Source organism: Pseudophryne corroboree, chromosome 8 (genome assembly GCF_028390025.1).
Source record: "Pseudophryne corroboree isolate aPseCor3 chromosome 8, aPseCor3.hap2, whole genome shotgun sequence".
NCBI lineage: Eukaryota > Metazoa > Chordata > Amphibia > Anura > Myobatrachidae > Pseudophryne > Pseudophryne corroboree.
This window is the reverse complement of record NC_086451.1, coordinates 445,434,810-445,460,649: the sequence shown is the minus strand read 5'-3', so window position 1 is coordinate 445,460,649 and position 25,840 is coordinate 445,434,810. Positions and strand designations below refer to the sequence as shown.

The window sequence follows — 25,840 nt, the reverse complement described above, 5'->3', positions numbered from 1 at the left end:
GTGAGACATCCATCAGACACAGGCTTTCCTTCGGAAATCGTACAAAGGTTACCTATACGCCCACCGGTCTTGGTGGTTTAGTACGATCGCTTTGCCACCGCATAATTCCTGCCCCAAAATGCCCTATTCATGGAAAGACTGATCCGACCAAGTTTCATGTGTCTAGGATGGCCATACACGAAAATGTTTGTGTGCAATAACTCGCCGCAAAGAGAGATCTGTGCTACTCAGAATAAGTCCCAGTGTGTTTGTAGTGTTTCCAGGGGCCTGTATTACCCCTCTGATACTACACATATAATACACCCTTTCTACCCCTTCACTGCCGCCCAGTAATCGCTATTACCCCCATTAACATAACATAATTTAGGGTAGGCAGCCTGTGGAACTACATATCCCAGAGTTTTAGCATGCCCTAACAGCAAAACTGAGGCAGGGCATGCTGGCATGTGTAGTTCCACAGCAGCTGGACTGCCGTAGGTTACCTACCTCTGACAAAACGGCCCAGCTCTAGCCCAGTCCACATTACTCCTAAAGACGTGTATTATCCCCATGGCTATAGAATATATCTAAAGTCCCCAGCTCTGCCCCTCCGCTGCTTCCCCCTGACCTGTGTTACTCCCAGTGACCCTACACACACGTAAGACCCCGGCTCTACCCCTCCGCTGCTTCCCCCTGACCTCTGTTACTCCCAGTGACCTTACACACACGTAATACCCCAGCTCTGCCCCTCCGCTGCTTCCCCCTGACCTGTGTTACTCCCAGTGACCTTACACACACGTAAGACCCCGGCTCTACCCCTCCGCTGCTTCCCCCTGACCTCTGTTACTCCCAGTGACCTTACACACACGTAATACCCCAGCTCTGCCCCTCCGCTGCTTCCCCCTGACCTGTGTTACTCCCAGTGACCTTACACACACGTAAGACCCCGGCTCTACCCCTCCGCTACTTCCCCCTGACCTCTGTTACTCCCAGTGACCTTACACACACGTAATACCCCAGCTCTGCCCCTCCGCTGCTTCCCCCTGACCTGTGTTACTCCCAGTGACCTTACACACACGTAAGACCCCGGCTCTACCCCTCCGCTGCTTCCCCCTGACCTCTGTTACTCCCAGTGACCTTACACACACGTAATACCCCAGCTCTGCCCCTCCGCTGCTTCCCCCTGACCTGTGTTACTCCCAGTGACCTTACACGCATGTAAGACCCCTCAGCTCTGCCCCTCCGCTGCTTCCCCCTGACCCATGTTACTCCCAGTGACATTACACACACGTAATACCCCTCAGCTCTGCCCCTCCGCTGCTTCCCCCTGACCCATGTTACTCCCAGTGACATTACACACACGTAATACCCCTCAGCTCTGCCCCCTCCACTGCTTCCCCCTGACCTGTTACTCCCAGTGACATTACACACACGTAATGCCCCAGCTCTGCCCCTCCGCTGCTTCCCCCTGACCCATGTTACTCCCAGTGACATTACACACACGTAATGCCCCAGCTGTGCCCCTCCGCTGCTTCCCAGTGACCGTACACACACGTAATGCCCTGGCTCTGCCCCTCCGCTGCTTCCCCCTGACCCGTGTTACTCCCAGTGACCTTACACGCATGTAAGACCCCGGCTCTACCCCTCCGCTGCTTCCCCCTGACCCATGTTACTCCCAGTGACATTACACACACGTAATACCCCTCAGCTCTGCCCCTCCGCTGCTTCCCCCTGACCCATGTTACTCCCAGTGACATTACACACACGTAATACCCCTCAGCTCTGCCCCCTCCACTGCTTCCCCCTGACCTGTTACTCCCAGTGACATTACACACACGTAATGCCCCAGCTCTGCCCCTCCGCTGCTTCCCCCTGACCCATGTTACTCCCAGTGACATTACACACACGTAATGCCCCAGCTGTGCCCCTCCGCTGCTTCCCAGTGACCGTACACACACGTAATGCCCTGGCTCTGCCCCTCCGCTGCTTCCCCCTGACCCGTGTTACTCCCAGTGACCTTACACGCATGTAAGACCCCGGCTCTACCCCTCCGCTGCTTCCCCCTGACCCATGTTACTCCCAGTGACATTACACACACGTAATACCCCTCAGCTCTGCCCCTCCGCTGCTTCCCCCTGACCCATGTTACTCCCAGTGACATTACACACACGTAATACCCCTCAGCTCTGCCCCTCCGCTGCTTCCCCCTGACCTGTGTTACTCCCAGTGACCTTACACGCACGTAAGACCCCGGCTCTACCCCTCCGCTGCTTCCCCCTGACCCATGTTACTCCCAGTGACATTACACACACGTAATACCCCTCAGCTCTGCCCCTCCGCTGCTTCCCCCTGACCTGCGTTACTCCCAGTGACCTTACACGCATGTAAGACCCCTCAGCTCTGCCCCTCCGCTGCTTCCCCCTGACCCATGTTACTCCCAGTGACATTACATACACGTAATACCCCTCAGCTCTGCCCCTCCGCTGCTTCCCCCTGACCCATGTTACTCCCAGTGACATTACACACACGTAATACCCCTCAGCTCTGCCCCTTCCACTGCTTCCCCCTGACCTGTTACTCCCAGTGACATTACACACACGTAATGCCCCAGCTGTGCCCCTCCGCTGCTTCCCAGTGACCGTACACACACGTAATGCCCTGGCTCTGCCCCTCCGCTGCTTCCCCCTGACCCGTGTTACTCCCAGTGACCGTACACACACGTAATTCCCCGGCTCTGCCCCTCCGCTGCTTCCCCCTGACCCGTGTTACTCCCATTGACATTACACACACTTGATACTCCTCAGCTCTGCCCCTCCACTGCTTCCCCCTGACCTGTTACTCCCTATAACCGTACACACACGTAATGCCCCAGCTCTGCTCCTCCGCTGCTTCCCCCTGACCTGTGTTACTACCAGTGACCGTACACACACGTAATGCCCCGGCTCTGCCCCTCCGCTGCTTCCCCCTGACCTGTGTTACTCCCAGTGACTGTACACACACGTAATGCCCCGGCTCTGCTCCTCCGCTGCTTCCCCGTGACCCATGTTACTCCCAGTGACATTACACACACGTAATGCCCCAGCTCTGCCCCTCCGCTGCTTCCCCCTGACCTGTGTTACTCCCAGTGACTGTACACATACATAATGCCCCAGCTCTGCTCCTCCGCTGCTTCCCCCTGACCCATGTTACTCCCAGTGACAGTACACACACGTAATGCCCCAGCTCTGCTCGTCCGCTGCTTCCCCCTGACCTGTGTTACTCCCAGTGACATTACACTCACGTAATACCCCTCAGCTCTGCCCCCTCCGCTGCTTCCCCCTGACCCGTGTTACTCCCAGTCACTGTACACACACGTAATGCCCCGGCTCTGCTCCTCCGCTGCTTCCCCCTGACCCATGTTACTCCCAGTGACAGTACACACACGTAATGCCCCAGCTCTGCTCGTCCGCTGCTTCCCCCTGACCTGTGTTACTCCCAGTGACATTACACTCACGTAATACCCCTCAGCTCTGCCCCCTCCGCTGCTTCCCCCTGACCCGTGTTACTCCCAGTCACTGTACACACACGTAATGCCCCGGCTCTGCTCCTCCGCTGCTTCCCCCTAACCTGTGTTACTCCCAGTGACAGTACACATACGTAATGCCCCAGCTCTGCTCCTCCGCTGCTTCCCCCTGACCCATGTTACTCCCAGTGACAGTACACACACGTAATGCCCCAGCTCTGCTCCTCCGCTGCTTCCCCCTGACCCATGTTACTCCCAGTGACAGTACACACACGTAATGCCCCAGCTCTGCTCCTCCGCTGCTTCCCCCTGACCCATGTTACTCCCAGTGACAGTACACACACGTAATGCCCCAGCTCTGCTCCTCCGCTGCTTCCCCCTGATCCATGTTACTCCCAGTGACAGTACACACACGTAATGCCCCAGCTCTGCTCCTCCGCTGCTTCCCCCTGACCTGTGTTACTCCCAGTGACAGTACACATACGTAATGCCCCGGCTCTGCCCCTCCGCTGCTTCCCCCTGACCCGTGTTACTCTCAGTGACCGTACACACACTTAATTCCCCGGCTCTGCCCCTCCGCTGCTTCCCCCTGACCTGTGTTACTCCCAGTGACATTACACACACGTAATACCCCAGCTCTGCCCCTCCGCTGCTTCCCCCTGACCTGTGTTACTCCCAGTGACCGTATACACACGTAATGCCCCAGCTGTGCCCCTCCGCTGCTTCCCCCTGACCTGTGTTACTCCCAGTGACTGTACACACACGTAATGCCCCAGCTCTGCCCCTCCGCTGCTTCCCCCTGACCTGTTACTCCCAGTGACCGTATACACACGTAATGCCCCAGCTCTGCCCCTCAGCTGCTTCTTCCTGACCTGTGTTACTGCCAGTGACTTTACACACACGTAATGCCCCAGCTGTGCCCCTCCGCTGCTTCCCCCTGACCTGTGTTACTCCCAGTGACCGTACACACACGTAATGCCCCTCCGCTGCTTCCCTCTGACCTGTGTTACTCCCAGTGGCCTTACACACACGTAATGCCCCGGCTCTGCCCCTCCGCTGCTACCCCCCTGACCTGTGTTACTGCCAGTGACCTTACACACACACACACACACACACACACACACACACGTAATGCCCCAGCTGTGCCTCTCCGCTGCTTCCCCCTGACCTGTGTTACTCCGTGACCTTACACACACGTAATGCCCCAGCTCTGCTCCTCCGCTGCTTCCCCCTGACCCGTGTTACTCCCAGTGACCTTACACACACGTAATACCCCTCAGCTCTGCCCCCTCCACTGCTTCCCCCTGACCTGTTACTCCCAGTGACATTACACACACGTAATGCCCCAGCTGTGCCCCTCCGCTGCTTCCCAGTGACCGTACACACACGTAATGCCCTGGCTCTGCCCCTCCGCTGCTTCCCCCTGACCCGTGTTACTCCCAGTGACCGTACACACACGTAATTCCCCGGCTCTGCCCCTCCGCTGCTTCCCCCTGACCCGTGTTACTCCCAGTGACATTACACACACTTGATACTCCTCAGCTCTGCCCCTCCACTGCTTCCCCCTGACCTGTTACTCCCTATAACCGTACACACACGTAATGCCCCAGCTCTGCTCCTCCGCTGCTTCCCCCTGACCTGTGTTACTACCAGTGACCGTACACACACGTAATGCCCCGGCTCTGCCCCTCCGCTGCTTCCCCCTGACCTGTGTTTCTCCCAGTGACTGTACACACACGTAATGCCCCGGCTCTGCCCCTCCGCTGCTTCCCCCTGACCTGTGTTACTCCCAGTGACTGTACACACACGTAATGCCCCGGCTCTGCTCCTCCGCTGCTTCCCCGTGACCCATGTTACTCCCAGTGACATTACACACACGTAATGCCCCAGCTCTGCCCCTCCGCTGCTTCCCCCTGACCTGTGTTACTCCCAGTGACTGTACACATACGTAATGCCCCAGCTCTGCTCCTCCGCTGCTTCCCCCTGACCCATGTTACTCCCAGTGACAGTACACACACGTAATGCCCCAGCTCTGCTCGTCCGCTGCTTCCCCCTGACCTGTGTTACTCCCAGTGACATTACACTCACGTAATACCCCTCAGCTCTGCCCCCTCCGCTGCTTCCCCCTGACCCGTGTTACGCCCAGTCACTGTACACACACGTAATGCCCCGGCTCTGCTCCTCCGCTGCTTCCCCCTGACCTGTGTTACTCCCAGTGACAGTACACATACGTAATGCCCCAGCTCTGCTCCTCCGCTGCTTCCCCCTGACCCATGTTACTCCCAGTGACAGTACACACACGTAATGCCCCAGCTCTGCTCCTCCGCTGCTTCCCCCTGACCCATGTTACTCCCAGTGACAGTACACACACGTAATGCCCCAGCTCTGCTCCTCCGCTGCTTCCCCCTGACCTGTGTTACTCCCAGTGACAGTACACATACGTAATGCCCCGGCTCTGCCCCTCCGCTGCTTCCCCCTGACCCGTGTTACTCTCAGTGACCGTACACACACGTAATTCCCCGGCTCTGCCCCTCCGCTGCTTCCCCCTGACCTGTGTTACTCCCAGTGACATTACACACACGTAATACCCCAGCTCTGCCCCTCCGCTGCTTCCCCCTGACCTGTGTTACTCCCAGTGACCGTATACACACGTAATGCCCCAGCTGTGCCCCTCCGCTGCTTCCCCCTGACCTGTGTTACTCCCAGTGACTGTACACACACGTAATGCCCCAGCTCTGCCCCTCCGCTGCTTCCCCCTGACCTGTTACTCCCAGTGACTGTACACACACGTAATGCCCCAGCTCTGCCCCTCCGCTGCTTCCCCCTGACCTGTTACTCCCAGTGACCGTATACACACGTAATGCCCCAGCTCTGCCCCTCAGCTGCTTCTTCCTGACCTGTGTTACTGCCAGTGACTTTACACACACGTAATGCCCCAGCTGTGCCCCTCCGCTGCTTCCCCCTGACCTGTGTTACTCCCAGTGACCGTACACACACGTAATGCCCCTCCGCTGCTTCCCTCTGACCTGTGTTACTCCCAGTGGCCTTACACACACACGTAATGCCCCGGCTCTGCCACTCCGCTGCTACCCCCCTGACCTGTGTTACTGCCAGTGACCTTACACACACACACACACACACACACACACACGTAATGCCCCAGCTGTGCCTCTCCGCTGCTTCCCCCTGACCTGTGTTACTCTGTGACCTTACACACATGTAATGCCCCAGCTCTGCTCCTCCGCTGCTTCCCCCTGACCCGTGTTACTCCCAGTGACCGTACACACACGTAATGCCCCTCCGCTGCTTCCCCCTGAGCTGTTAATCCCAGTGACCTTACACACACGTAATGCCCCAGCTCTGCCCCTCCGCTGCTTCCCCCTGACCCGTGTTACTCCCAGTGACCGTACACACACGTAGTGCCCCAGCTGTACTTCTCCGCTGCTTCCCTCTGACCTGTGTTACTCCCAGTGACCGTATACACACGTAATGCCCCAGCTGTGCCCCTCCGCTGCTTCCCCCTGACCTGTGTTACTCCCAATAACCTTACACACATGTAGTACCCCAGCTCTGCCCCCTCCGCTGCTTCCCCCTGACCTGTGTTACTCCCAGTGACCTTACACACATGTAATGCCCCGGCTCTGCCCCTCCGCTGCTTCCCCCTGACCTGTGTTACTCCCAGTGACAGTACACACAGGTTATGCCCCTCCGCTGCTTTCCCCTGACCCGTGTTACTCCCAGTGACCGTATACACACGTAATGCCCCAGCTGTGCCTCTCCGCTGCTTCCCCCTGACCTGTGTTACTCACAGTGACAGTACACACAGGTAATGCCGCGGCTATGCCCCTCCGCTGCTTTCCCCTGACCTGTGTTACTCCCAGTGACAGTACACACAGGTAATGCCCCGGCTATGCCCCTCCGCTGCTTTCCCCTGACCTGTGTTACTCCCAGTGACAGTACACACAGGTAATGCCCCGGCTATGCCCCTCCGCTGCTTTCCCCTGACCTGTGTTACTCCCAGTGACCGTACACACACGTAATGCCCCGGCTCTACCCCTCCGCTGCTTCCCCCTGACCCTTGTTACTCCCAGTGACCGTACACACACGTAATGCCCCGGCTGTACCTCTCCGCTGCTTCCCCCTGACCCTTGTTACTCCCAGTGACCGTACACACACGTAATGCCCCAGCTCTACCCCTCCGCTGCTTCCCCCTGACCCTTGTTACTCCCAGTGACCGTGCACACACACACAATGCTCCGGCTCTGCCCCTTTCCCACTGCTAATAAACAGTAATACTGTCAGTGTCATGTCATTGTCTTGGCTTGCCACAATGAGTGTACTTAAGTTACACTGCCCGCACTGAGTGATGTACTAGCACAGGATGGGGTGGATATGGAGAAAAATACAGAATAGGATATGGGTCGGGTATAGGAGAGAGGGGCACAGTTTTTATATACCCATTGTGCGTGTATGAATTGTGCCCCCCTCTTATACCTGACCCATATCCTGTCCGTGTTCTGCTCTGTATCCCCTATCCTGAAGAACCGTGCTGGGTTACGCTGCATGTAACTCATGCTGCAGGTGACGGGGGGCTGTGAGCGTTTTTGCAGGGATGTTTATGTAACCAGCTCTCCTTACATTGTAGCCCTGGGAACCAGAAAAGCAGTTGGAGTACTTAGGGCCCAATTCAGACCAGATCGCTGCTGTGCGTTTTTTGCAGAAGTCTGCGATCAGATAGCCGCCGCCCATGGAGAGTGAATACCTGCCCCGTGCAAGTGTGCGAATGCATGTGTATGGCGTGCAAAAATTCTGCTACACAGCGGTCAGCTGCAAATCCGTTCACAACTCACCATCGAATGATTTTTCCAGTCTGTGCGCAGCCCAGGACTTACTCCTACAGTGCGATACAAACAGGCTGATCGGGGCCGGAGCTGACGTCACACACCCTCCCTGACACTCCCAGAAAACGTCCAATTACCACCCACAAATGTCTGCTTCCTGTTAATCCGCTTACAAATGCCCGTGCGATCGAAATTTTCGCACCATCCTGTCGCTGCTTGGCGACGTGCCTGCGCATTGCGTTGCATACGCTTGCGCAGTCATTCAATAATCGGCCGCTGTGCGATTTTTGCACAGCAGCAGTCGGGTCTGAATCGGGCCCACATACATGCAACACGGATTTTGCGCCTGGCCTCTGCTACGGAGCTGTGAGGGCCGATCTGAGTACCCTCAGACTCTCTCAGATTGACAATGTTTTCGCATTGTGATCCGACGCAGCAGCAGATCACAGCAGGCGTCTAGCTGCAGCACTTGCCCCATGTGGTGTATAAGGACACATCTGTATGAATGAATAGTAGCGGCTTGCATCGTATTTGTTTGCACTTTTTGGCCATGCACTGCCATTGCTTTTCAGTTTCTGTGTTTTTAGTTTCTGCTTATTTATTAGCTGTAAAACCTTTTAGTGATAAGTCCCTTTTCTGTGTGTAGCTCACGTATCAGTGTAACGTCTCTTTCACAGGCTGCTGAGGCCTACTTGGTCCGGCTCTTCGAAGATGCCTACCTGTGCAGTATCCACGCCAATAGGGTCACCCTACACGTCAATGATATCCAGCTTGCACGGCGAATTCGAGGGACCCACCTCGGGCTGGGATAAGACGATGTCCGTTTTATTATCTTGGAGTTTTACAAGTTTCACAGAGTTTTACATTTCACACGTTTGATTTTAAACAAGTTGATCTTGTTGGCGTTTAATACCCAGATCTTACAGCGCGGGAGGAGATGGCTTATTACATCTAGTACGCCCATTACAGCGTACGCGCAGCTGCGCTATGTGGTTCCATGTCGCTCTGACATCAGCAGTTTCCATGGATGTTTTACACTTTCATGCAAAGAGTTACTGTATTATGTATAGGCCTGGACCTGTACGAGGTTACAAATCATTTTTCTTGTTTGTTACTTAACAATAAAACTGTTTTTTAAAAAGTTTATAACCGCAATTAACATATTGTGTCCTGTCCATTTATGAAACGTCTCCCGTGTGTATGAAGACTGCGACACTTCAGATGTTTATGTCCTAAGGCGATATTCGGCCACCGGCTCCCAACTCCGTGTATTACTGTAATTATGCTGCTGTTTTCTCTGACGTCCTAGTGGATGCTGGGAACTCCGTAAGGACCATGGGGAATAGACGGGCTCCGCAGGAGACTGGGCACTCTCTAAGAAAGATTTGGTACTATCTGGTGTGCACTGGCTCCTCCCTCTATGCCCCTCCTCCAGACCTCAGTTAGATTTCTGTGCCCGGCTGAGCTGGATGCACACTAGGGGCTCTCCTGAGCTCCTAGAAAGAAAGTTTAATTTAGGTTTTTTATTTTACAGTGAGACCTGCTGGCAACAGGCTCACTGCATCGAGGGACTAAGGGGAGAAGAAGCGAACCTACCTGCTTGCAGCTAGCTTGGGCTTCTTAGGCTACTGGACACCATTAGCTCCAGAGGGATCGACCGCAGGACCCGTCCTTGGTGTTCGTTCCCGGAGCCGCGCCGCCGTCCCCCTTACAGAGCCAGAAGCGTGAAGATGGTCCGGAAAATCGGCGGCAGAAGACTTCAGTCTTCACCAAGGTAGCGCATAGCACTGCAGCTGTGCGCCATTGCTCCTCATTACACACTTCACACTCCGGTCACTGAGGGTGCAGGGCGCTGGGGGGGGGGCGCCCTGAGCAGCAATAAAAACACCTTGGCTGGCAAAATAACCACAATATATAGCCCCAGAGGCTATATATGTGGTAATTACCCCTGCCAGAATACAGAAAATAGCGGGAGAAAAGTACGCCGAAAAAGGGGCGGAGCAATCTCCCTCAGCACACTGGCGCCATTTTTCCCTCACAGTTCCGCTGGAAGGAAGCTCCCTGACTCTCCCCTGCAGTCTACACTACAGCAAAGGGTAAAAAAGAGAGGGGGGCACTAAATTTAGGCGCAGTTTAATACTATAAGCAGCTATAAAGGGTCATAATTCAGTTAGTCCCTGCATTATTATAGCGCTCTGGTGTGTGCTGGCATACTCTCTCTCTGTCTCCCCAAAGGGCTTTTGTGGGGTCCTGTCTCCTTTAAGAGCATTCCCGGTGTGTCGGTACGGCTGTGTCGACATGTTTGATGAGGAGACTTATGTGGAGGCGGAGCAGATGCCTGTAAATGTGATGTCACCCCCTGCGGGGCAGACACCTGAGTGGATGGATTTATGGAAGGAATTACGTGCAAGTGTCGACTCCTTACATAAAAAATTTGACGACATGCCAAATGCGGGACAGCTGGCTTCTCAGCTCGTACCTGCCCAGACGACTCAAAGGTCATCAGGGGCTCTAAAGCGCCCGCTACCTCAGATGACAGACACAGATGTCGACACGGATACTGATACCAGTGTCGACGACGATGAGTCAAATTTAATGTCCACTAGGGCCATTCGTTGCATGATTGAGGCAATGAAAGAGGTATTACACCTTTCTGATATAAACCCCAGGTACCTCAATAAAGCGCTCACACGTTTGTCTAAAAAGGTGGCACTACCGTCTCCGGATACGGCCGCCCTAAAGGAACCTGCTGATAGAAAGCAGGAGGCTATCCTAAAGTCTATATATATATATATATATATATATATATATATATATATATATATACACACACACACTGGTGTTATACTGAGACCAGCTATTGCTTCAGCGTGGATGTGCAGTGCTGCTGCTGCTTGGTCAGATTCCCTGTCAGAAAATATTGACACCCTAGACAGGGACACTATATTGCTAACCGTAGAGCATATAAAAGACTCAGTCTTGTACATGAGAGATGCACAGAGGGAGATCTGCCGGCTGGCATCTAGAATAAGTGCATTGTCCATTTCTGCTAGGAGAGGCTTATGGACTCGGCAGTGGACAGGAGATGCAGATTCTAAAAGGCACATGGAAGTTTTGCCTTATAAGGGTGAGGAGTTATTTGGGGATGGTCTTTCAGACCTTGTTTCTCTAACGTCCTAAGTGGATGCTGGGGACTCCGTCAGGACCATGGGGAATAGCGGCTCCGCAGGAGACAGGGCACAAAAAGTAAGCTTTTAGGATCACATGGTGTGTACTGGCTCCTCCCCCTATGACCCTCCTCCAAGCCTCAGTTAGGTTTTTGTGCCCGTCCGAGCAGGGTGCAATCTAGGTGGCTCTCCTAAAGAGCTGCTTAGAAAAAGTTTTTTAGGTTTTTTATTTTCAGTGAGTCCTGCTGGCAACAGGCTCACTGCATCGAGGGACTTAGGGGAGAGAATTTAAACTCACCTGCGTGCAGGATGGATTGGATTCTTAGGCTACTGGACACCATTAGCTCCAGAGGGAGTCGGAACACAGGTCTCACCCTGGGGTTCGTCCCGGAGCCGCGCCGCCGACCCCCCTTACAGATGCTGAAGATTGAAGGTCCGGAAACAGGCGGCAGAAGGCTCTTCAGTCTTCATGAAGGTAGCGCACAGCACTGCAGCTGTGCGCCATTGTTGTCACACACTTCACACCAGACTGTCACGGAGGGTGCAGGGCGCTGCTGGGGGCGCCCTGGGCAGCAATATATAATACCTTTTATGGCAAAAGAATACATCACATATAGCCATTAAGGCTATATGTATGTATTTAACCCATGCCAAATGTCTAAAACTCCGGGAGAAAAGCCCGCCGGAATAGGGGGCGGGGCTTATTCTCCTCAGCACACAGCGCCATTTTCCTGCTCAGCTCCGCTGTGAGGAAGGCTCCCAGGACTCTCCCCTGCACTGCACTACAGAAACAGGGTAAAACAGAGAGGGGGGGCATATTTTGGCGATATTTTTATATATTTAAGCGGCTATAAGGAACAACACTTATATAGGGTTGTTCCCATATATATTATAGCGCTTGGGTGTGTGCTGGCAAACTCTCCCTCTGTCTCCCCAAAGGGCTAGTGGGGTCCTGTCTTCGATAAGAGCATTCCCTGTGTGTCTGCTGTGTGTCGGTACGTGTGTGTCGACATGTATGAGGACGATGTTGGCGTGGAGGCAGAGCAATTGCCGATAATGGTGATGTCACCCCCCAGGGAGTCGACACCGGAATGGATGGCTTTGTTTATGGAATTACGTGATAATGTCAGCACATTACAAAAATCAGTTGACGACATGAGACGGCCGGCAAACCAGTTAGTACCTGCCCAGGCGTCTCAGACACCGTCAGGGGCTGTAAAGCGCCCTTTACCTCAGTCGGTCGACACAGACACTGAATCTAGTGTCGACGGTGATGAAACAAACGTATTTTCAAGTAGGGCCACACGTTATATGATCTTATATGATCACGGCAATGAAGGAGGCTTTGCATATCTCTGATACTACAAGTACCACAAAAAGGGGTATTATGTGGGGTGTGAAAAACTACCTGTAGTTTTTCCTGAATCAGAGGAATTAAATGATGTATGTGATGAAGCGTGGGTTAACCCAGATAGAAAAATGCTAATTTCAAAAAAGTTATTAGCATTATACCCTTTCCCGCCAGAGGTTAGGGCGCGCTGGGAAACACCCCCTAGGGTGGATAAGGCGCTCACACGCTTATCGAAACAAGTGGCGTTACCGTCTCCTGATACGGCCGCCCTCAAGGATCCAGCTGATAGGAGGCTGGAAACTACCCTGAAAAGTATATACACTCATACTGGTGTTATACTGCGACCAGCCATCGCCTCAGCCTGGATGTGCAGTGCTGGGGTCGTCTGGTTGGATTCCCTGACTGAAAATATTGATACCCTGGATAGGGACAGTATTTTATTGACTATAGAGCAATTAAAGGATGCTTTCCTTTATATGCGAGATGCGCAGAGAGATATTTGCACTCTGGCATCGAGAGTAAATGCGATGTCCATATCTGCCAGAAGGAGTTTATGGACGCGACAGTGGTCAGGTGATGCGGATTCCAAACGACATATGGAAGTATTGCCGTATAAAGGGGAGGAATTATTTGGCGTCGGTCTATCGGATCTGGTGGCAACGGCAACTGCCGGAAAATCCACTTTTTTACCTCAGACCCCCTCCCAACAGAAAAAGACACCGTCTTTTCAGCCGCAGTCCTTTCGTTCCTATAAGAACAAGCGGACAAAAGGACAGTCATATCTGCCTCGGGGCAGAGGAAGGGGTAAGAGAGGGCAGCAAGCAGCCCCTGCCCAGGAACAGAAGCCCTCCCAGGGTTCTGCAAAGCCCTCAGCATGACGCTGGGGCCTTACAAGCGGACTCAGGAACGGTGGGGGGTCGAATCAAGAATTTCAGCGCACAGTGGGCTTGCTCACAGGTGGACCCCTGGATTCTACAGGTAGTATCTCAGGGTTACAGGTTGGAATTCGAGAAGTCTCCCCCTCGCCGGTTCCTAAAGTCTGCTTTGCCAACGTCTCCCTCGGACAGGGCGACGGTATTGGAAGCCATTCACAAGCTGTTTGCTCAGCAGGTGATAGTCAAGGTACCCCTCCTACAACAGGGAAAGGGGTATTACTCCACGCTAATTGTGGTACCGAAGCCGGATGGCTCGGTAAGACCTATTCTAAATCTCAAATCTTTGAACCTGTACATACAAAAATTCAAGTTCAAGATGGAGTCACTCAGAGCAGTTATAGCGAATCTGGAAGAAGGGGACTTTATGGTGTCCCTGGACATAAAGGACGCTTACCTGCATGTCCCAATTTGCCCTTCACATCAAGGGTACCTCAGGTTCGTGGTGCAAAACTGTCATTATCAGTTTCAGACGCTGCCGTTTGGATTGTCTACGGCACCTCGGGTCTTTACCAAGGTAATGGCCGAAATGATGATCCTTCTACGAAGAAGAGGCGTATTAATTATCCCTTACTTGGACGATCTCCTGATAAGGGCAAGATCCAGAGAACAGCTGGAAGACGGAGTAGCACTAACCCAACTAGTGCTGCAACAACACGGGTGGATTCTGAATTTTCCAAAATCTCAGTTGACCCCGACGACACGTCTGCTGTTCCTGGGAATGATTCTGGACACGGTTCAGAAAAAGGTGTTTCTTCCGGAGGAGAAAGCCAGGGAGTTATCCGAACTTGTCAGGAACCTCCTAAAACCAGGGACAGTGTCTGTGCATCAATGCACAAGAGTCCTGGGAAAGATGGTGGCTTCTTACGAAGCGATTCCATTCGGCAGATTCCACGCACGAACTTTTCAGTGGGATCTGCTGGACAAATGGTCCGGATCGCATCTGCAGATGCATCAGCGGATAACCTTATCGCCACGGACAAGGGTGTCTCTTCTGTGGTGGTTGCAGAGTGCTCATCTGTTAGAGGGCCGCAGATTCGGCATACAGGACTGGGTCCTGGTGACCACGGATGCCAGTCTGAGAGGCTGGGGAGCGGTCACACAAGGAAGAAACTTCCTGGGAGTATGGTCAAGCCTGGAGATGTCTCTTCACATAAATATACTGGAGCTAAGAGCGATTTACAATGCTCTAAGTCTGGCAAAACCCCTGCTTCAGGGTCAGCCGGTGTTGATCCAGTCGGACAACATCACGGCAGTCGCCCACGTAAACAGACAGGGCGGCACAAGAAGCAGGACAGCAATGGCAGAAGCTGCAAGGATTCTTCGCTGGGCGGAAGATCATGTGATAGCACTGTCAGCAGTATTCATTCCGGGAGTGGACAACTGGGAAGCAGACTTCCTCAGCAGACACGATCTACACCCGGGAGAGTGGGGACTTCATCCAGAAGTCTTCCACATGATTGTGAACCGTTGGGAAAAACCAATGGTGGATATGATGGCGTCCCGCCTCAACAAAAAACTGGACAGGTATTGCGCCAGGTCAAGAGATCCTCAGGCAATAGCTGTGGACGCTCTGGTAACACCGTGGGTGTTCCAGTCAGTGTATGTGTTCCCTCCTCTGCCTCTCATACCAAAAGTACTGAGAATTATACGGCAAGGTGGTGTCAGCGTTTCACCTGAACCAGCCTATTGTGGTGCCTGCGGCTACTAACGAGTTGGAGGATTCCAAGTTGTTGGACGTGGTCCGGGCATTGAAAATATATATTTCAAGAACGGCTGGAGTCAGAAAGTCTGACTCACTGCTTATATTGTATGCACCCAACAAGATGGGTGCTCCTGCTTCTAAGCAGACGATTGCTCGTTGGATTTGTAGCACAATTCAACTTGCACATTCTGTGGCAGGCTTGCCACAACCTAAATCTGTCAAGGCCCATTCCACAAGGAAAGTGGGCTCATCCTGGGCGGCTGCCCGGGGAGTCTCGGCATTACAACTCTGCCGAGCTGCTACTTGGTCAGGGGCAAACACGTTTGCAAAATTCTACAAATTTGATACCCTGGCTGAGGAGGACCTTGAGTTCTCTCATTCGGTGCTGCAGAGTCATCCGCACTCTCCCGCCCGTTTGGGAGCTTTGGTATAATCCCCATGGTCCTGACGGAGTCCCCAGCATCCACTTAGGACGTTAGAGAAAATAAGAATTTACTTACCGATAATTCTATTTCTCGTAGTCCGTAGTGGATGCTGGGCGCCCATCCCAAGTGCGGATTGTCTGCAATACTTGTACATAGTTATTGTTACAAAAAAATCGGGTTGTTATTTGTTGTGAGCCGTCTGTTCAGAGGCTCCTACGTTTGTCATACTGTTAACTGGGTTCAGATCACAAGTTATACGGTGTGATTGGTGTGGCTGGTATGAGTCTTACCCGGGGTTCAATATCCTTCCTTATTGTGTACGCTCGTCCGGGCACAGTACCTAACTGAGGCTTGGAGGAGGGTCATAGGGGGAGGAGCCAGTACACACCATGTGATCCTAAAAGCTTACTTTTTGTGCCCTGTCTCCTGCGGAGCCGCTATTCCCCATGGTCCTGACGGAGTCCCCAGCATCCACTACGGACTACGAGAAATAGAATTATCAGTAAGTAAATTCTTATTTTCCACAGCTACAGCTGGGAAGTCAGCATTTTTGCCCCATGTCCCCTCACAGCCTAAGAAAGCGCCGTATTACCAGGTACAGTCCTTTCGACCCCAGAAAAACAGGCGGGGAAAAGGCGGGTCCTTTCTGTCTAGAGGCAGAGGAAGGGGGAAAAAGCTGCAACACACAGCAGGTTCCCAGGAACAAAAGTCCTCCCCCGCTTCTTCCAAATCCGCCGTGGGGCTCCACAGGCGGAGACAGGTACGGTGGGGGGGCCGCCTCAAAAATTTCAGCGATCAGTGGGTTCGCTCACGGGTGGATCCCTGGATCCTTCAAGTAGTATCTCAGGGGTACAAGCTGGAATTCGAGGCGCCTCCCCCCCGCCGTTTCCTCAAATCGGCTTTACCGACAACTCCCTCGGGCAGGGAGGCTGTGCTAGAGGCCATTCACAAGCTGTATTCCCAGCAGGTGATAGTCAAGGTACCCCTACTTCAACAAGGACGGGGTTACTATTCCACACTGTTTGTGGTACCGAAACTGGACGGTTCGGTGAGACCCATTTTAAATTTGAAATCCTTGAACACATACATAACAAAATTCAAGTTCAAGATGGAATCGCTCAGGGCGGTTATAGCAAGCCTGGACGAGGGGGATTACATGGTATCCCTGGACATCAAGGATGCTTACCTGCATGTCCCCATTTACTTTCCTCACCAGGAGTACCTCAGATTTGTGGTACAGGATTGCCATTACCAATTCCAGACACTACCGTTTGGACTGTCCACGGCACCGAGGGTGTTTACCAAGGTAATGGCAGAAATGATGATACTCCTTCGAAAAAAGGGAGTTTTCTCTAACGTCCTAGTGGATGCTGGGAACTCCGTAAGGACCAAGGGGAATAGCGGGCTCCGAAGGAGGCTGGGCACTCTAGAAAGATTTATGACTACCTGGTGTGCACTGGCTCCTCCCACTATGACCCTCCTCCAAGCCTCAGTTAGATCTTGTGCCCGGCCGAGGTTGGATGCACACTAGGGGCTCTCCTGAGCCCTTAGAAAGAAAGTATAGATTTAGGTTTTTTATTTTCAGTGAGACCTGCTGGCAACAGGCTCACTGCAGCGAGGAACTAAGGGGAGAAGAAGCGAACTTGCCTGCTTGCAGCCGGATTGGGCTTCTTAGGCTACTGGACACCATTAGCTCCAGAGGGATCGACCGCAGGCCCAGTCCTTGGTGTTCGATCCCGGAGCCGCGCCGCCGTCCCCCTTACAGAGCCAGAAGCAAGAAGAGGTCCGGAAAAACGGCGGCAGAAGACATCAGTCTTCACCAAGGTAGCGCACAGCACTGCAGCTGTGCGCCATTGCTCCTCATGCACACCACACACTCCGGTCACTGATGGGTGCAGGGCGCTGGGGGGGGGTGCCCTGAGCAGCAATATAAACACCTTGGCTGGCAAAAATACATCACATATAACCCCCAGGGCTATATGGATGTATATTAACCCCTGCCAGATTCCATAAAAATGCGGGAGAAAAGTCAGCGAAAAAGGGGCGGAGCCTATCTCAGCACACTGGCGCCATTTTTCCCTCACAGCTCCGTTGGAGGGAAGCTCCCTGGCTCTCCCCTGCAGTCTACACTACAGAACAGGGTTAAAACAGAGAGGGGGGGGCACTAAATTTAGGCGCAGTATAAATTATATAAAAGCAGCTATAGGGGACATAACTCAGTTAGTCCCTGCATTATATAGCGCTCTGGTGTGTGCTGGCATACTCTCACTCTGTCCCCCCAAAGGGCTTTTGTGGGTCCTGTCCTCATTGGAGCATTCCTTGTGTGTGTGCGGTGTGTCGGTACGGCTGTGTCGACATGTTGATGAGGAGACTTATGTGGAGGCGGAGCAGTTGCCGATAAATGAGATGTCGCCCCTGTGGGCCGACACCAGAGTGGATGGATAGGTGGAAGGTATTAACCGACAGTGTCAACTCCTTACATAAAAGGCTGGATGACGTAACAGCTATGGGACAGCCGGCTTCTCAGCCCGCGCCTGCCCAGACGTCTCAAAGGCCATCAACGCTCCCTCAGATGGCAGACACAGATGTCGACACGGAGTCTGACTCCAGTGTCGACGAGGTTGAGACATATACACAATCCACTAGGAACATCCGTTACATGATCCCGGCAATATAAAATGTGTTACACATTTCTGACATTAACCCAAGTACCACTAAAAACAAAGGGTTTTATGTGTGGGGAGAAAAAGCAGGCAGTGTTTTGTTCCCCCATCAAATGAGTGAATGAAGTGTGAAAAAGCGTGGGTTTCCCCGATAAGAAACTGGTAATTTCTAACAAGTTACTGATGGCGTACCCTTTCCCGCCAGAGGATAAGTTACGCTGGGAGATATCCCCTAGGGTGGATAAGGCGCTCACACGTTTGTCAAGGTGGCACTGCCGTCTTAGGATACAGCCACTTTGAAGGTACCTGCTGATAAATAGCAGGAGGCTATCCTGAAGTCTGTAATTACACACTCAGGTACTAGACTGAGACCTGCAGATAGTGCTGCTGCAGCGTGGTCTGTACCCCTTTCAAACAGGGATACTATTTTGCGAACATAAGACGTCGTCTTATATATGAGGGATGCACAGAGGAATATTTTGCCGGCTGGCATCCTGAATTATTGCAATGTCCATTCTGTCAGGAGGGTATTGGAGACCCGACACTGGACAGGTGATGCTGACATTAAAAGGCACATAGAGCCTTATAAGGGTGAGGAATTGGTTGGGGATGGTCTCTGGGACCTCGTATCCACAGCAACAGCTGGGATGAAAATATTTTACCTCAGGTTTCCTCACAGCCTAAGAAACGCACTGTATTATCAGGTACAGTCCTTTCGGCTTCAAAAAAGCAGGCGGGTCAAACGAGGGAAGAGGGAAAATGCTGCACCAGCAGCCAGTCCCCAGAATCAAAATTCTTCCCCTGCTTCCTCTGAGTCCACCGCATGACGCGGGGGCTCCACAGGCGTAGCCAGGTACGGTGGAGGGCCGCCTCAAAAATTTCAGCGATCAGTGGGCTCGCTCACAGGTGGATCCCTGGATCCTTCAAGTAGTATCTCAGGGGTACAAGCTGGAAGTCGAGGCGTCTCCCCCCCGCCGTTTACTCAAATCTGCCTTGCCGACAACTCCCTCAGGCAGGGAGGCTGTGCTAGAGGCAATTCACAAGCTGTATTCCCAGCAGGTGATAGTCAAGGTGCCCCTACTTCAACAAGGACGGGGTTACTATTCCACACTGTTTGTGGTACCGAAACCAGCCGGTTCGGTGAGACCCATTTTAAAATGGAAATCCTTGAACACTTACATAACAAAGTTCAAGATGGAATCGCTCAGGGCGGTTATTGCAAGCCTGGACGAGGGGGATTACATGGTATCCCTGGACATCAAGGATGCTTACCTGCATGTCCCTATTTACCTTCCTCACCAGGAGTACCTCAGATTGTGGTACAGGATTGCCATTACCAATTCCAGACACTACCGTTTGGACTGTCCACGGCACCGAGGGTGTTTACAAAGGTAATGGCAGAAATGATGATACTCCTTCAAAAAAAAGGGAGTTTTTATTTATCCCATACTTGGATGATCTCCTTATAAAGGCAAGGTCCAGGGAGCAGTTACTGGTCGGAGTAGCACTATCTCAGGAGGTGCTACAACAGCATGGCTGGATTCTGAACATTCCAAAGTCACAGCTGGTTCCTTCCACTCGCTTACTGTTCCTGGGGATGATTTTGGACACAGAACAGAAAAAAGTGTTTCTCCCGCAGGAGAAAGCCAAGGAGCTGTCATCTCTAGTCAGAGACCTCCTAAAACCAAAAAGGGTATCGGTGCATCGTTGCACACGAGTCCTGGGAAAAATGGTGGCTTCATACGAAGCAATTCCATTCGTCAGGTTCCATGCGAGGACCTTCCCGTGAGACCTCTTAGATAAGTGGTCGGGATCGCATCTTCAAATGCATCAAATGATAACCCTGTCTCCAAGGACCAGGGTGTCTCTACTGTGGTGGATGCAGGGTGCTCATCTTCTAGAGGGCCGCAGTTTCGGCATACAGGACTGGGTCCTGGTGACCACGGATGCCAGCCTTCAAGGCTGGGGAGCAGTCACACAGGGAAGAAACTTCCAGGGCCTATGGTCAAGTCAGGAGACTTCCCTACATATAAATTCTGGAACTAAGGGCCATTTACAATGCCCTAAGTCAGGCAAGACCCCTGCTTCAAAACCAGCCGGTACTGATACAGTCAGACAACATCACGGCAGTCGCCCATGTGACCCGACAGGGCGGCACAAGAAGCGGGATGGCAATGGCAGAAGCCACAAGGATTCTCCGATGGGCGGAAAATCACGTACTAGCACTGTCAGCAGTGTTCATTCCGGGAGTGGACAACTGGGAAGCAGACTTCCTCAGCAGACACGACCTACACCCGGGAGAGTGGGGACTTCATCCAGAAGTCTTCCTGCTGTTGGTAAACCGTTGGGAAAGGCCACAGGTGGACATGATGGCGTCCCGCCTCAACAAAAAGCTAAAGAGATATTGCGCCAGGTCAAGGGACCCTCAGGCGATAGCTGTGGACGCGCTAGTGACACCGTGGGTGTACCAGTCGGTCTATGTGTTCCCTCCTCTGCCCCTCATACCAAAGGTACTGAGAATAATAAGAAGGCGAGGAGTAAGAACGATACTCGTGGTTCCGGATTGGCCAAGAAGAGCTTGGTACCCGGAACTTCAAGAAATGTTATCAGAGGACCCATGGCCTCTACCGCTCAGACAGGATCTGCTACAGCAGGGGCCCTGTCTGTTCCAAGACTTACCGCGGCTGCGTTTGACGGCATGGCGGTTGAATTCTGGATCCTAAAGGAAAAGGGCATTCCGGAGGAAGTCATTCCTACGCTGATAAAAGCCAGGAAAGAAGTAACCGCAAACCATTATCACCGCATTTGGCGAAAATATGTTGCGTGGTGTGAGGCCAGGAAGGCCCCTACAGAGGAATTTCAGCTGGGTCGTTTTCTGCACTTCCTACAGTCAGGAGTGACTATGGGCCTAAAATTGGGTTCCATTAAGGTCCAGATTTCGGCTCTGTCGATTTTCTTCCAGAAAGAACTGGCTTCACTGCCTGAAGTTCAGACTTTTGTAAAGGGAGTGCTTCATATTCAGCCCCCTTTCGTGCCTCCTGTGGCACCTTGGGATCTCAACGTGGTGTTGAGTTTCTTAAAATCACATTGGTTTGAGCCACTTAAAACCGTGGATCTAAAATATCTCACGTGGAAAGTGGTCATGTTATTGGCCTTGGCTTCGGCCAGGCGTGTGTCAGAATTGGCAGCTTTGTCATGTAAAAGCCCTTATCTGATTTTCCATATGGATAGGGCAGAATTGAGGACTCGTCCCCAGTTTCTCCCTAAGGTGGTATCAGCTTTTCACTTGAACCAACCTATTGTGGTGCCTGCGGCTACTAGGGACTTGGAGGATTCCAAGTTACTGGACGTAGTCAGGGCCTTGAAAATTTATGTTTCCAGGACGGCTGGAGTCAGGAAAACTGACTCGCTTTTTATCCTGTATGCACCCAACAAAATAGGTGCTCCTGCTTCTAAGCAGACTATTGCTTGCTGGATTTGTAGCACAATTCAGCTGGCGCATTCTGCGGCTGGATTACCGCATCCAAAATCTGTAAAAGCCCATTCCACGAGGAAGGTGGGCTCATCTTGGGCGGCTGCCCGAGGGGTCTCGGCTTTACAACTTTGCCGAGCTGCTACTTGGTCAGGGGCAAACACGTTTGCTAAATTCTACAAATTTGATACCCTGGCTGAGGAGGACCTTGAGTTCTCTCATTCGGTGCTGCAGAGTCATCCGCACTCTCCCGCCCGTTTGGGAGCTTTGGTATAATCCCCATGGTCCTTACGGAGTTCCCAGCATCCACTAGGACGTCAGAGAAAATAAGATTTTACTCACCGGTAAATCTATTTCTCGTAGTCCGTAGTGGATGCTGGGCGCCCATCCCAAGTGCGGATTGTCTGCAATACTTGTATATAGTTATTGACTAACTAAAGGGTTATTGTTGAGCCATCTGTTGAGAGGCTCAGTTGTATTTCATACTGTTAACTGGGTTTAATATCACGAGTTATACGGTGTGATTGGTGTGGCTGGTATGAGTCTTACCCGGGATTCAACATCCTTCCTTATTGTGTCAGCTCTTCCGGGCACAGTATCCTAACTGAGGTCTGGAGGAGGGGCATAGAGGGAGGAGCCAGTGCACACCAGATAGTACCAAATCTTTCTTATAGAGTGCCCAGTCTCCTGCGGAGCCCGTCTATTCCCCATGGTCCTTACGGAGTTCCCAGCATCCACTACGGACTACGAGAAACAGATTTACCGGTGAGTAAAATCTTATTTTTACATCCCTATCGTGTAATGCACTTTCTGCTGCGGGGTACACTGGGCTCCACAAGGATGAACATCGGGTCGTGTCGAGTAGGATCTTGATCCGAGGCACCAACAGGCTCAAAGCTGTGACTGTTCCCAAGATGCACAGCGCCTCCTCCTCTATAACCCCGCCTCCATGCACAGTAGCTCAGTTTGTAAGTTGGTGCCATGCAGTAAGCAGGCATTCAACAGGGGGGCTGCTCCTGCAGCCCATATTATAAGCTATTTCAGAAGAAAAGACTTCAAGGGCTGCAGCTTTCCTGAATGTCAGTCAGACATCCTCTGCTGCAGCTCCATCACTTCCCAAGCGGCGCTGTATACTCCAGCGCCCTGGTTGCCAGGTAACTACAGCGTAGGCTCCGGAGTACTTTTGGTCAGTCACACTCGCCGCTGTCCTCCAGGATCGCATGGCCGCAGGTACAAGGGGAGGTAAGGGGCCTCTTTGTCCCGCTGTTATCGCGATCTGGCGCGGCCGTGGACACTGTAAAGGGCAGCCGCTCCACTAGCCATCGGGACACAGGGCACAGGTGGGTGTTTTTTTCTCTATAAAAATCTGTTATACAGCACGCAGCGCCTGGTGGGCAAGCCAGCAGGGGAATAAGGCCTAACCTGTAGCCCCAGGGTGCCATTTGGGTAAATGTTCCCACCCTGGAGCTGCATATCTCTCCCTCACTCCCTGTCAGCCGCCATTACACAGAGCTGCGCTGTTCCTGGGACTGCTTGGGCAAATCCTCCTCTGTAAAGCCGCCTGCACGTCAGCGCTGTGCATTTTACAGGTCACATAAGTATTCTACCTGTCAAGGGACAGTGTTAGTTAAGAGAGTGCATACAGTCAGGGTTGTGCGGTACAAACACCCTGTGATATACATCAAGTATCTACTGTGTTTTGTTATATCTGCTGTTTACATATATAGCTATACTGAGTATCTCCTATATATTAGCCCAGATCTGTGACTTTGTGCCTCATTTGCTAATGCTGGGCGGAGTTAGTCAAATGAGCCACAGATCTGGGCAAATCTATAGGAGACAAGCAGATGGTATGGGCATGGCACAGGCAGGGGTGCATACCTCCCAACTTTCTTCAGGCAAAAGGCGGGATGGCCAACAAAGGGGGCGTGGCTTCGCAGGAGGACCCGCGATTGCAAGCCACGCCCCGTCTTCGTCAGTGAGGGGGCATGCCCAGCGCTCTGAGCTGCTGGCATGCGCCTTCTCCTGTCTCCACTAAATAGATGCTGTGCGCATGCGCACAGCGTCTATTCACTGCTGCTCTGCAGATCAGCGAGTACAGGAACCTCCCAACTCCCCCCCCCACCGCGGGACACTGCAGCCCGCGGGAGGGACAGCGGGACTGTTCCACGAAAATCGGGACAGTTGGGAGGTATGGGGGCGAGTGAGGGGGTACTCCGTACAGACAGACGGGCACCGGCTCACTGTGTGCTTGACCCCCCCCCCCCCCCCCCCCCCCCACATCAGCATACTCAGCAGGGTCTCTCTGGCGCGGAGGAGCATCACTTTCTGGCACACTCCACGCTTCTTAGCTGCAGTTTTGTGGGGCACCTGCCGCTGTGCAGGTTCCGTACTGCCTCTGTTATCTCCAGCCCCGGCAACCCCACCGCTAGCTGCAGTGCTGCTGCCCGCAGTCAGGTGCGCCCAGCGCTGCCGAAGTCCGCGCCGCGTGCATGCTATGACCCCCTCCCTCCAGCCGCAGCGTCTCCTGGGAGCTAACGAATCACTCCCAGTCTCCCCTTACCACAGTGCCCGGCAGCCGCGCGAGGTCCGCGCTGTGTGACTGAGGAGTGGCGGGAAGGATGCGGGCGAGCAGAGGAAGCATGACTCCAGACTGAGAGAGTCAGCCATGCCAAGTCTCCAGCAACAGCAGATCCCAACAAGTTGGAGTGGAACAGCAGCAGCCAGCAGCAGTGACTCTACCAATCTCTCCCGTACCCTGTGTTCTGTCATGTCCCTGTCACCCCTGACCTTCCCTTTCACCCTTATCCTGGCCCTGTCACCCCTGTGCTTGCCCTGTCATCCCTGTTCTGGACCTCCCACCCCTATCCTGTCCCTGTCATTTCTGTCCTGGCCCTGTCACCCCTGTCCTTGCCTCTTCACCCTTGTTCTGACCCTGTAACCCCTGTCCTGGCCCTGTTACTGCATACCCTCCAACTACCTTTTTGGCAGGTACAGTACCCGCAGCGCCTCCAGACCCCCTCCACCACCCGTGGCTCCCACTCCCCTGCCCCTCCACCACCCTCAGCATCTGCAGACACCCTCCCCCATCCGCGGTCCCCCCCCCCCCACACACACACCTGCCCCTCCTCCACCCACGGCACCCCCGCACCCGCCCCTCCACCACCTGCAGCGCCTCCAGACCCCCTTCCCCATCCACCGCACGACCCGCACCTGCCCCTCCCCCACCCGCGGCGCCTCCGGACCCCCTACCCCCCCGGCACCCCCGCCCCTTCCCATCCCACAGCATTTCCAGAACCCTTCACCTATCCGCAACATACCTGCCCCTCCCCGTGGCACCCCTGCCCCTCCCCCACTGCAGTGCCTCCGGACCCCTCCCCCCATCTGCAGCCCCCACTTCTCTGCCCCTCCCCCACCCAAAGCACCTCCTGACCCTTCCCCATCCGGGCGCCCCTCGCGCATCCGCCTCCACCCGCAGCATCTACAGATACCCTCCCCCATCCGCAGTCCCCGTACCCGCTACATTCTGTACATCGTGCCCTGCAGGCGCTGTTCACGCCGTCGCAAGGGGCTCCGCCTCCTTCACCATCGCACGCCCCTTCATTGTGCAACATTTAACCACTAACAAAAGAAAGCAGGTACTACTCTATATAATACAAATATTGAACCCCAGAAAGGCGTGCAAGGGTTAAGGGGGCTTAGCCCCTTGCGACTCTGTGAAGAGCGCTCGTAGGGCATGATGAAGCGCCTAGTTACTTTGCATTGCTAGTCCAGTGCAGTTTTATGGTTTAGTATAATTTCTG

General features: G+C 53.4%; 1 protein-coding gene across 4 annotated transcripts in view; it reads left to right on the top strand.

The window, feature by feature from the left end:
• The window catches only part of LOC134949533 (histone H3-like centromeric protein A), a 64,201-nt gene extending 54,720 nt beyond the window's left edge, over positions 1-9,481 (top strand). For all 4 annotated transcript variants that reach the window (XM_063938157.1, XM_063938159.1, XM_063938158.1 and 1 more), the window contains one exon: positions 9,000-9,481. In XM_063938157.1, the coding sequence (XP_063794227.1) occupies positions 9,000-9,134 (135 nt within the window). In that variant the 3' untranslated portion in view covers positions 9,135-9,481. The remainder of the gene's footprint in view (positions 1-8,999) is intronic.
• Positions 9,482-25,840: the final 16,359 nt, after the last annotated feature.